The sequence below is a fragment of the Elephas maximus genome, chromosome 3 (assembly GCF_024166365.1).
Source record: "Elephas maximus indicus isolate mEleMax1 chromosome 3, mEleMax1 primary haplotype, whole genome shotgun sequence".
Lineage (NCBI taxonomy): Eukaryota > Metazoa > Chordata > Mammalia > Proboscidea > Elephantidae > Elephas > Elephas maximus.
In genome coordinates, this window is record NC_064821.1 from 49,951,238 (window position 1) to 49,964,106 (window position 12,869).

Here is a 12,869-nt window from a genome sequence, read left to right on the forward strand (position 1 = left end):
TGCATGTGTTCAGCTTGAGTAGACATTGCCAAATAATTTTCTAGTTTATTCTCTCCATCCATAGGATATGATGAGCTCTTATTGTTCCACACCTTCTCCCACCACTTAGTGGTTTCTGTCTTTTCTTTAGCCATTTTGATGGATATATAGGGACTTTCGTGACTTGATATGTATTTTCCTGATGACTAATTAAGTTGAGTACCTTTTCATTTGTTTTTCAGCCAATTGTATATCTTCTTTTGTGAAGTACCTGTTCCAGTCTTTTGCCCATTTCTCTTTTGGGTTGTCTGCTATTTTCTTATTATTTTGTAGGCAATTCTTATATATTTTAGGTTAAGGTCTTTTGGCTGTAAGTAGACTCTTTTGATAAAGCAGACGATCTTAACATTGACATAGTTCATGTCACCAGTCTTTTCCTTTTTAATTCCTGCTTTACATTCTATTTAAGATATATTTATCTACCTCTACATTATAACGATATTTTCCTGTTATCTTCTAGAAGTTTTATGGTCGTACTTTTATTGAAAACCTTTTTAGGTCTACAGTCAACCTGGATTTGATTTTTGTATGTGGTATGCAGTAAGAGACAAGATGTGTTAAGGTTATCCAGTTAACCTAGTCCCATTTACTGAGATCATACTTTTCCTACAGCAGTGGCACCTTCATTGTAAATCAACTGACTGTGTGTGGGGCTGTTTCTGAAATACATCATGTTCCACTGCGTACTTACTTATCCATCTTTAGCCCATTCCACATTGTCTTCCTTATGAAACTTTGTAATAGGGTCTGATAATTGGTAATGAAAAATCTTTTAACTTTGTTCTTTAAGACTATCTTTGTTCTTCTTGGTATATCCCTCCATTATTTATGTCTTCTTTAATTTCTCTCAGTAATGTTTTGAAATTTTCTGTGTACAAGTTTTGCATACCCCCAGGTATTTTCATAAGTGCATTATGCTAATTTTTTACAGCAACATGCAAAAGAAATTGGCATAGTGGCACTTAGAAAAATATCCCTCAGGGGGAAGATGAGGTTGGCAAGCAAACATAGAAGGCACGTATAATTTGCGTAAAAAGTATGGTAATCGTTTTTTCTGTAAATGATGACAGTTGTCTTTGTTTCTTTACTATCCTTTACTTCTTTTTTTCATTCCTTAGTGCACTGGTCACAAATTCTAGTACAATGTTGAATAAAAATTATCTTCTTATGTTGAGTTACTAATGTTCCATCCTCTAATGCTAAGGGGGTCTTCACTGCTTTCAAACTAGCCCAGTCAAAGAACTGCTCCCAGAGGCCCATTTTCTTGAGGTCCAGTTACTTGTAGCCTCTTCTGGTGGCAATAACTGTATTGATCATTATATTCATTTCCTATTGTTGCTTAACAAATTACCACAAACTTAGTGATGTAAAACAACATAAATTATTATCTTACAGTTCCGGAGATCAGAAGTTCTAAATCAAAGTTGTGTTTCTTCGGGAGGCTCTAGGAGAAAACCTGTTTTCTTGCCTTTTCCAGTCTCTAGCAATTGCCTATATTCCTTGGCTTATGACCCCTTCCTCTGTCTTCAAAGCCAGCCCCTGGCTTCTTAAATCTCATTCTCTGTCTCTCTGACTTCTGTTTGTGTCGTCATATCTCCTTCTCTTGCTTGGACTCTCCTGACTTCTCTTTTCTTTAAAAGCACTGTTGTGATTACATTGGGCCTACCTAGATAATCAAGATTCTTACTTGATCATACCTGCAAAGTCCCTTTTGCCATGGAAGGTAACATGTTCACAAAAAACTCAAAACCAAACCCTTTTTGTCAAGTTGATTCCAACTTATGGCAACCTTATAGGACAGAGTAGAACTGACTCATAGTTTTAGCCTGACAATAGAACATCTGCCACAGCTTCAGCCAAAACCCCACCACCACTGTGCTTGCAGAACCGTGTGGCTGCCCCTTCATGATATTCACTTCTTCCTTCAGCTAGGTCATAAACCTCTAGTCTCTGACACAATGTCATAATAGAAAAGGGTTGAAATGGCGTTAAATGAGCCAGTCTTTATATGCAACATGTAGAGCGATCAGGGGAGACTTTACCTTGCCCATACATGATATTCGAGCAGACACCTGAAGGAAGCAAAGGAACAAGCCACAAAGATAATCGCAGAGAAGAGCATTCCAAGCAGAGTAAACAACTGAAGAGGAAAACTAATGCCGTTAGTAAAACAGCTTTTTGCTTTGGGTAATTGAATAGGCGTGGTAACCTTGAGTTTTCATAAGAGACTTCTTTTTCTCTGGAAAAACAAATAAGGGAGCAATGTACTTCCTTTCTGAAAGGATTACTATATTTCATCATATGTAAAGTGCCATTAAGGAGCCCTGATAGCACAGTTAAGTGCTCGGCTGCTGGCGGAAAAGTTGGTGATTTGAACCCACCCAGGGCTCCTCAGAAGACAGACCTGGTGATCTGCGTCTGTAAAGATTACAGCCTAGAAAACCCTATGGGCCAGTTTCACTCTGTCACATGGGGTTGCTATGAGTTGAAATCACCTTGACAGCACCCAACAGCAAGAAGGTGCCATCAGTTTTAAGACACATCATTTTTTAGGAACCAATAAAAAAATGCTGCCAATTAAACCATAATTGCCAGTGAATTGAAGATACAGCCTGATTTTAAAGATGTGAAAAGGTCGGGAGAAAAATGTGTGTCTTACAGTCGATCAAATGGTCGAGATGAATAGATAAACTGGATCTGTGTGTTTTCGGTCATTTAACTGTTAGTCTTTGATTCCAGAACTGTGGAAGATCTGAAAAATAATGAAAGCCAATGGAAAGATTCCCCTCTGGCAACTAGACACCGCGAAATGCTGAAACGCTGCAAAACTCAGCTTAAGGTTTGTGTAGTTAATTTGGAATAATTATAGTGCAGCCTCATAATAGTAATTTTCTCACCAGAATATGAATCTTGAGTGAATAGTTCAGCATCCTTATTTTTTCTTTTATTGTTATTCTTCCCCCGCCCTCAGGATAAAATAGTACATTTTAAAACTCATTGATACTTTCCATGTATCCATATATAATTATTTGAGTCTCAGGTCAGAATATGCAAATGTAATGGGCTAATGCCAGTCATAACCTGAATTCTTATTAGCTTTGTTATCCTCAGTTTAATATCACTCCCCTCCCTACCTCTTGCAAGACTCACCCTTCACCCCTAACACACAACACACACACAGTCACACTCACACTCAGTCACTCACCCACCCACTCACTCACTCCAATATATCCAGCCATGTATTTTCATATTTGACACGGGGGATTTGTGATCATGAGAAGGCCTGTTTCCTTTGTTCCTCATTCTTCATTTTTAGTTTACAATGATCCATCACATAGAACCTAACTCTACATGGGAGGATTTCTGGTTATGAGACTTTATAGCTAAAAACAAATGCTGACTGAAGTTGTACAAGGAAAGAATAGATAACACATTTAAATTATAAAAGCTGAATGTTAGCTGCTCATGCTTCCTCTTGCTAGTAAGATGGTATGTGGACAGGTTAGCTGACATTGCATTCTGGTACAAATTAAGATCTCAGTTTTATTTACTAATAGTCAAGACCTCCACAAGGTGTAAGCTTTTGCCCAAGGGCAGCTCTTAAGGGATGAAGCTGGAATTCAGACTCAAATTTGGCTTCCTCCCACTGTCCCTGACTCCCAAAGACTCCCTCCCTGCCAGCCCCCTCCCCCAAGTCAAGTCACTTAAATGTAACAGTAATAAATAACCTTTTCCAGCACTGACTGTGCTAGGCTTTGCACTCAGTGGTTTGCGTGGCATACCTTTTTATTTTTCTCAGACAAGAAAGATCTTGAGACATGACCTGCACCCCGCAGCTAGTTGGAGATGGAGCTCAAGAAGCTCTAGAACCTAGATTTCCCAGCTCCTGGCCCCATTCCCTGCCCAGTAACACTGCAGGTACTTAGCTGTGACTGATCTCTGGGGGATGCGTACCTACTTCTGCAGAAACTGGTACGGTGCAAGGCCTGTGCTGATGCCGGCCTACTTGATGAGAGCTTCCTGAGAAGATGTCTGAATTTCTACGGCCTTCTCATTCAGCTGCTGCTCCGCATCCTGGACCCTGCCTATCCTGAGTGAGTGTGCTCTTTGATCTTGTCCTTATCTCTAGTCTCCTGGGCCCGGTTGTCTTTATTGTCCTGCAAAGTCGATAACTAAAACCAAAACCCATCGTTGATCAAGAATTCCCTTTTCTATTTCCTTAGTACATCTCTATAGACTGAAATGAGTATGTAATTAGTAATAAGTGTTTTCCCTTAATGTCAGCACCTGGTATTTTCATTTTGACAAAGTGCTTTTTTAAAGAATTGTTATGAAGTCTTTGATAGAAAAGAAAATCTATAAATTGGAAGCTGAAAGCTGAAGATCACAGGCTGTTAGGCTCTCCTGAACTTGGGGTGCAGGAAAACACCCAGCTAATTCAGAGAGGGAGCTAAGAACAGTGTTGATCTCTTTGTCATCAGCTGGGCATCTCCTCCAGGCAGCCATCATTCTTATGAAGTCTCTGGTTGTTGATGTTGGTGATATTGACCCAACCCTTCTATAGGAGTAGGACATGTTATTTAAAATACATGTGAAGCTGTTTTGTCTCAAGTAGTTTGAGTTACACAAAATGATCAATATGACCTTTTTACCTTCTTCCAATTTTATTTATTGTATTAACCTTAACAACGTTAAGGAAATCAAGAAAAGGAAAAGCATTTCACATACAATTTCACCACCCTGACATACCCACTGTCTTCATTATTCTTTGTTCATTTCTGGTTGTGGCTGCTTTGCCTCTGTGTAATTTCCATGTAGTTACAGCCTGAGATTTCTTTCCCAGGTAGAATACTTATTTGTAAGGAAGGGTAATATTCCCTATGGTTTGATGTGCCAGGATTAACTTTCGCTTTGTAAAATTGTGTTTTTATTTTTCTTCTTTGACAGTGTAACACTGCCTTTAAATTCAGATGTCCCCAAGGTATTTGCAGCATTGCCTGAGTTCTATGTAGAAGATGTTGCTGAATTTTTATTTTTTATTGTACAGTAAGTACCTTTAAAATATTACATAATTGTTCTAATGTGTTTTTATGTATGATGTGTACATGATATTAGGAACTACATTACAAGCCTTCATTTTATGCCTGACATTTTATGTAATTGCTTTAACTGAATACTGCCTCCAGAATGGAAAAATAAACCCAGTTGTGGCAACAGGCCAATTCCAATAATGTCTTGAAGACAGCAGCAGAATTATTGTTGATAATAATGTACTCTGTGAAAATTGAATTGAATTTCTAATAGTTGAGTATGTGTTTCTGAGAAACAGAAGGCGCGGGCAGTTTATAAATATCTGAGTGAACACCCAAAAGCCAGAAATAATCCACATCTATATTGTGTCCCAAAATTTTTCTGAATTTTCTACCAAAATTAGAGAAAGCTTACAAAGAGATGGTTTGAGTTTTAAAGCCTCTATTTCCAGGTTTTTTTTTTTTTTTTTTTTTTAGAGCAATTAACTCCGTCAAATATTTTCTTAAAAGACTTTTTGGTAGTGAAGATCTTTAGTGAAATTTATCTGACTTAGTCATAGCTTTGGTTTATTTATACTGGTAATAAGTTAATATATTATACTACAGCCAATATAAGCATTAGATTTTGAATCAGCCTAGTTATAAAGTAAGTAATCAATTCAGACTCAAGTCTTAAAGGAAATTCAGTATCTTTGCCCCTGAACCCATTCTTGCGTTCACCTCCTCTCTTAATGACATCAGCGTTCACCCAAGTTCAGTCTCTCAGAGATTTCTTCTCTTCTCCCCTCTCTTCAGATACTCTCCTCAGGTGCTTTATGAGCCCTGCACTCAGGATATTGTGATGTTCCTTGTTGTGATGTTGTGCAACCAGAACTATATCCGAAATCCGTACCTGGTGGCCAAACTGGTAGAAGTCATGTTTATGACCAATCCTGCCGTTCAGCCACGAACCCAGAAGTTTTTTGAAATGATTGAGAACCACCCTCTCTCCACCAAGTTGTTGGTACCATCCCTGATGAAGTTTTATACAGGTGGGTTGCTGTGTATACAAGTGACACATGGCAGGCAGAGTTAGGCGAGGCTGTCTATAGACACTGAATGAAGTTACTCTAAACCTGTTACCTAATATCCTGACATCTACTTTGACATCCACTTTAATATAACCTACTAACCCACTACCAGTAGCACTTGTTCTGTTGGGTTTTTCCCCCTGAGTAGTGGAAATATCACTAGTCTCTTATGATTCATCAGTGTCCTTCGAAAGTCGGATGGTATCATTGAGATCCAGTTGGTTTCAGTGGCACAAGTTGGTATTTTTATCTGAGTGAAATTATCTGGTTCATTTTAGCTTTGAGCCTACAGCATTAGTTCTAACAAGAGTTTCCAAAGTGTGGGTAAAACAGGGAGCACATGTTAAAAATGCTCATTTTCAGACCCCACTCAAACCAGTGAAACCAGGATCTCTTGGAGACTCTGAAAGTGTTTGCTCATTCACTTGCTCAGCGTGTGTTTATTGAGTGCCTACTATTTGCCAGGCACTGTTCTAGGTCCTAGGTTAATTTGTGAACAAAACTGAGAGCTCTGTTAGAAGCCTTCCTTTTGTGGTTGGGTTGAATTCCAAATTTGATTTTTAATTTAGCTTTTGAACTACAAATGTGTTTTCGTAAAGCTGCTTACCTGTGAGACCTATTAACCTGTCCTCTAGCAAAGGCACGTGATTATACTAACGGAACGTGTTGCTGCTGGTTTGTGTATCCCTCAAGGGAGGGAAGTGTGTCTTGTCTGCTTTCTTCTCTTGAACCTAGCGTGTTCTGGGCACTCAGTAAATGTCAATGGCATTTAGTAGAGCGTACTCACCATATATTACCGGCACTCTTGTAAGAAGCCCTGGGCTGCCTGGAAGACAGTCCCTCACTGTTCACAGGAGCAGCTGCTGCATTGAGGATTCCTACTACTGCTCGTTTTGATCCGGTGCTGTCATTCCTCTCTTCTCTTCTGAGGATCCCAATGATTTGTCTCCCTGCTTTCCCCTTTGCACTATTATTCTGTGGCATCTAATAAGAGTTTCAAGAAGCCCTGGTGGCGCAATGGTTAAGCGCCCAGCTGCTAACTGAGAGGTTGATGGTTCGAACCCATCAGCCAGTCCTCGAGAGAAAGGACCTGGCTACCTGCTCCCTGAAAGATTACACCCTAGGGGAAGAACAACTCAGAAAAGGAGGGTGAGAATGATTGCACAACTCGAAGAATGTAATCAGTGTCACTGAACTGTACATGTAGAAACAGTTGAATTGGTGTGTTTTACTGTGTATATTCTCAATAACAACAACAAAAGATTATAGCCTGGGAAACCCTATGGGGCAATTCTACTCTGTCCTGTAAGGTGGCTATGAGTCAGAACTGACTCGACAGCACAGAGCAACAGCTAGAGTTTCTGCCCTTCCTCAGCCTGCCCATATCTTCTTAAACCTGAAGCAGATGAAGTGTTGGTAGCATCTTCAGTTTAGCAACAGCAGAGAGTGCTTCAAGGCAAAAGACCCCTGTTTGTCTCTCCAGGCCTTGTCTTTCATCCCTTAGCCCTGGTAGGGGCGGGCCATGGGTCACAGCTTTACAAATGACGCATCACACATGTCAGGACAGGACTTAGCACAGTATCTTGCACAAATCAGACTTAGTTATGCTGAAGATAATTCATTTCTTAAAATAACAATGAGGTACCATTTTTCACCTATCAAATTTGTCTTTTAAGTGCTGACATAATAGTTGCAGAGAAATAAACTAACCTGCAAAAACCGATTTAATCTGTTCTATAGCCAGTGTACAAAAATTAGCACTGTAAAACTTTCATGAGAAGAATTGATAAAGCTTTTCTGGCAGTCCACGATGAAAGCCTTAAAAAATGTTTATATCAGCCAAAGTTTAGTTAAGAGAGCAGAAACATACCTATTATTTTGAGATGGAGAATTTAATATAGGGAACTGGTCAAGTAAATATCAGAAGACTGAAAAGGCAAAAACAGAACACTGGGGTAACACAGATTATAGCTGTAGGAAGCAGCTGTCGTCTGTCCGAGGGCTGCTGGACAAAGAGAAAAGTCTGGGGTTGTTAGAACCTAGCAGCTCAAATGAAGGCTTCCCAGAGCTGGGACCCTGACCTCTGAGGAAGCAAGTGTGGTGGCTGGTGCTGGTGTCTCTGAGGGGGTGCGAGGGTGCTAGTTCTGTGAGTGCAGAACAAAGCTGGAAACGAGCCAACTGCTACCACCAGGATGAAGAGCCATTGCTGACAGGAACAGCAAACAGACTGATGAACCAAGTCCTTTCTCCTCCAGTTTTCCAGTTCCTCTGCTGTGCCCTTTTGGCAAACCTAACGGAGTGTCAGCTGGCAAAGGAAAAATGTGGTTTGCAGAGTCCAGCCCCAGTATCACAAAACAGGATAAAGGGCAGGTTTGGAGCTGAGAGACAATAGCTAAATAACCAGAAAATCCTTTTACATATAAATTTAATTTCTACGAATTTGTCCTAGGGAAGTAATTATAAATACATGTAAAGGTTTATCTGTAATGATATTCACTGTAGCATTGTTTACAATACATTGTAGTGAAAATATTACAAACAACCTATACTTACACCAATTAGGGATAAGTTAAATATATTACAGTCTATCTATACACTGGGCCTAGGTGAACCATGAAAAATAATGTTGGGTTATGTTCATTAAGTGGGTAAGGAACAAAAAAAAATGTTTACATGCCAAGTTAATGAAACAGTATGTAAAGCACACGTTTAGTTGAAAAACATATGGAAGGATATGTACCAAAATATGAATAGTTAGTTGGTTATTTTCAAATGGTAGCATTATGGATAGCTTTTTTTTTTTAACTTAACCTGAACTTTTTAATTTTTCTACAAGAAGCATGTATTATTAGTGTGAATATATGTGTGTATATATGTGTATATGTATATATGTGTGTGTGTGTGTGTATATATATATATAAAATGAATTTTGTACCCAGTTAATGACTCAGGGCCGTCATTGTGGCTTTGGCATTAAGTGTGTGTGCATGTGTGCTGACATGCACGCATGTACGGAGGAACAGAAACAGGGTCAGGCCTCTTGCCTGGTGGAGCGCCACTGGGTGGGTGCTGTTCTCCGTTTCCTCTTTGCCATGGAACAGTGCGCCCTCTGGCCCTGGATAGATGATACTTGTACTAATAATAGCCACCACTTATTGAGCGCTTACTAATCCTTTCACTTAATCCTCACAGCAGTCCTAAAAATGGGTGCTATAAATATCTCCATTTTACAAATTAGGAAACTGAAGCTTAGAGAGGTCAGGAAGCTTGCTGAAGGTCAGCAGCCGGTGAGTGGCAGACCAGCAGCCTCAGCAGTTGGGCTTTAGCACAGGTGCTCCTGGTTGCTGTGCTGTTCTTCCTACAGCTAACAACAGGCTAGAGAGGACCCGGCCCAGAACTGTGTGTGGAAAAGGGGAACTGACCAGATAGTCCCAAGGCCCTTGGAAGAACTAAGGGGGGCTAGGAATTGGCCAGAACTAAAAAGGGCCCCCTGCTGTGGGATTTCACAGGTGCTCCCCCAAGTGTCCATGAGCCCCATGTCTAAGACCCACGGGTCTAGGCCCTGAGTTCTGAACATGTCTGACTCTTAGAGCCATAGGCGCGTGAATTAGAGTCACTACGGGTAAGACAGAGGTACATGGAGCAACCTCTCTCTTACACACCATAGCGATAGTATTCTAGCATAGAGAATGCTGAAGCTCAAATTTTAGTTTCAGAAATAGTTTCAATATAAAAATTATTTATATCACAGCAGCCAGTTCCTTAATGAACAGCTCCCAGTAGTGCTTGGGGCTACTTACAGCTTGGAAGAACGGTGATAACCTAGACTTGTTTAGTCAAGACTGCTCTCTTTACTAAAACTGATCTAAATCAGGAAGGCCAGCATTCGCAGAAGTGGCTTCAATCACTAATTCAACAAATATTTGTGAAGCACCTATTGTGTGTTAACGCTGTTTTCAATGCAAGGCACAGTGATGAAGATGTCAAAATCCCTGCCTTGCTGAATCAGACATTCTAGTTGGTAGACAGATGCTAAACAAATACTTAAGATACTTCTAGACTGTGGGTTCGGGAGGAGGGCATGGATCTCTTTTTTTTTTTTTTTTATTGCGCTTTAAGTGAAAGTTTACGAATCAAGTCAGTCTCTCATACAAAAATTTATGTACACCTTGCTGTATACTCCTAGTTGCTCTCTCCCAATGAGACAGCATACTCCCTCTCTCCCCTGTATTTCCGTGTCCATTCAGCCAGCTTCTGACCCCCTCTGCCTTCTCATCTCCCCTCCACACAGGAGCTTCCCACATAGTCTCATGTGTCTCCTTGAGCCAAGAAGCTCACTCCTCACGAGTATTGTTTTCTATCCTATAGTTCAGTCCGATCCTTGTCTGAAGAGTTGGCATTGGGAATGTTTCCTGTCTTGGGCTAACAGAAGGCCTGGGAACCACGACCTCTGGAGTCTTTCTAGTCTCAGTCAGACCATTAAGTCTGGTCTTTTTACAAGAATTTGAGGCCTGCATCCCACTGCTCTCGGGCATGGATCTCTTCTAAGCAGGGCAGTCAGGGAAGGTCTCTGAAGAGAAGAGATGGCCTTTGTGTAACATCAGAAATGAGCAAAAGTTTGAACCATAAGATGCTATCAGGCCACAGTGTGGCAAGCAAAGGAACAGTAAGTAGAAAGGCCTTGAAGTACAGACAAGCTTAATGAATTCAAGGAATAGCAAAGAGATCCAAAGAGACCCGAGGGGTTGGAGCACAGTGAGCAAGGGGGAAGTGGAGGGGGTCAGGGGAGGTTGGCAGGAATCCAGTTCATTTAAGGCCTTTTAGAAAAAAAAAACAAACCCAGTGCCATCAAGTCGATTCCGACTTGTAGCAACCCTATAGGACAGAGTAGAACTGCCCCAGAGTTTGCAAGGAGCGCCTGGTGGATTCAAACTGCTGACCCCTTGGTTAGCGGCCGTAGCACTTAACCACTACACCACCAGGGTTTCCTTTTAGAACCAGTACTTGGAAATTAGAACTTGGACTGGTACAGTTTTGAGGGAACATTAGAAGTAGGAAAAACAGTGTTGTGAAAGAGCCCTGGTGGCACAGTGGTTAAACACTCGGCTGCTAGCCAAAAGGTCAGCAGTTCAAACCCACCAGCCACTCCACAGGAGAGAAATTACAGCCTTGGAAACACTATGGGGCAGTTCTGCTCTGTCCTGTAGCGTCACTATGAGTTGGAATCCAATCGACAGCAACAAGTTTGGTTTAGGTATTGTATTAAAAATAGTTATTTAACATTAGCTGTATTCAGGACACAGTATGGTCAGTTTTAGATGATATAAAGGGTATTGTGTTGGGCTCTGCTTAAATCGGCTCTCCACACTTTATTTAGTTTACACTTTTATACAGTTAATAAAATGACACTTAGTTCATCTTAAAGGAAGATTGACTTAATGTACATTAGTGTTTTCGGATCTTTCTGTGGTAGGTGTTATTTACCTTATTCCTTTCTTTTACTTGTAAATAACTTTTTTTTCTATTTTAGTCATAACATGGGTTCACTGAAAAAAAATTGGAAAATCTAGAAAAAACCCAGGAGAAAATTAAAATCTGTGATAAACTGTTAACTCAGAGAATCTTTGTTAACAGTTTGCTGTATATACTTCCAGCTTTATATACGTGTATGTGTGCATGTGTGTAATGATTATGCCCCCCAAACTGTATAATGTTTTGTAACTTGTAGTTTTCACTTAATATATCACAAATATTTTTTTGTGTTTTCTGTTGGATATTTAGATTATTTATATTTTTTCTAATATAAATGGTACTTTAGTGAATACCCTTAGAGATCAGTCTTTGAATATGCCTACAGGTGTTTTCTTGAATAGAATTGGTAGGTCAGAGGGATTGGGCGTATTTATGGCTTGTGGTACCTTTTGCAAAATTACCTTTAAAGTAATCGTATCACTGTTCATTCCCACCAGCATTTATTAGTGTGCCTATTACCTCATATCCTCACCTACACTCAGGATTGCAATTTTTGTAATGCTGCAAATTTGACAGATGAAAAATAGTATTCTATTTTACTTTTTTTTCTTTTTCTTAAGCCTTTGACTTTACCTGATGGTTTTTCCTCTTGAGATTTATTATGAATTCAGGATTCTCTTGTGCTTAAACTGTTCATCATTCAGATAAACAAGTTTACTCTTTGTTCCATTTTAATAGGTGCAGGGATGTTGATAATCACTAAAGCTCATTGATGAGTACATGGGAATTCAGTATACTTTTCTTTACTTCTGTACACGTTTGGAAATGTCCACAGTACAGAAGTTTTTAAAATAATAAAGACACATTTAATAGGCACATAGCGCTTAATAAAATTAAACTCAATTTTTTTCCACGCAGGGATGCTCATTTGTAGCATCTATAAACCCATAACTTGAAATTGGGGGAAGGTATGCTAATTCAGCTCCCAGTCATTGCTAAGTTGATGCTACCCAATGATGCAAAGTGACTTCCCAGCCCAGTTCCTTTTGGTATTATGTCTTTGCCATACCTGCACTGTGAAATTTTTATCCTTAAAACCAACGCCTAATTTCTCTCCTGCCGTACATACCAGATACACTTGAAATTTTATCAGGCCTCTGATTTTACAGCTTTATATTCACTGGATAACATTGTAACAGCAATGACTGCTTTTAGAAAGACAAGAATATACGTATCCTCCAGTCTCTTTGTTTTTCTT

The 12,869-nt window shown here is 39.8% G+C and overlaps 1 protein-coding gene across 2 annotated transcripts in view; it reads left to right on the forward strand.

Annotated features, from left to right (window-relative positions):
* The window catches only part of UBE4B (ubiquitination factor E4B), a 159,388-nt gene that overhangs the window by 123,703 nt on the left and 22,816 nt on the right, over window positions 1-12,869 (forward strand). For both annotated transcript variants that reach the window (XM_049877871.1, XM_049877870.1), the window contains 4 exons: window positions 2,779-2,878; window positions 4,006-4,133; window positions 4,987-5,085; window positions 5,865-6,100. In XM_049877871.1, the coding sequence (XP_049733828.1) occupies window positions 2,779-2,878; window positions 4,006-4,133; window positions 4,987-5,085; window positions 5,865-6,100 (563 nt within the window). The remainder of the gene's footprint in view (window positions 1-2,778; window positions 2,879-4,005; window positions 4,134-4,986; window positions 5,086-5,864; window positions 6,101-12,869) is intronic.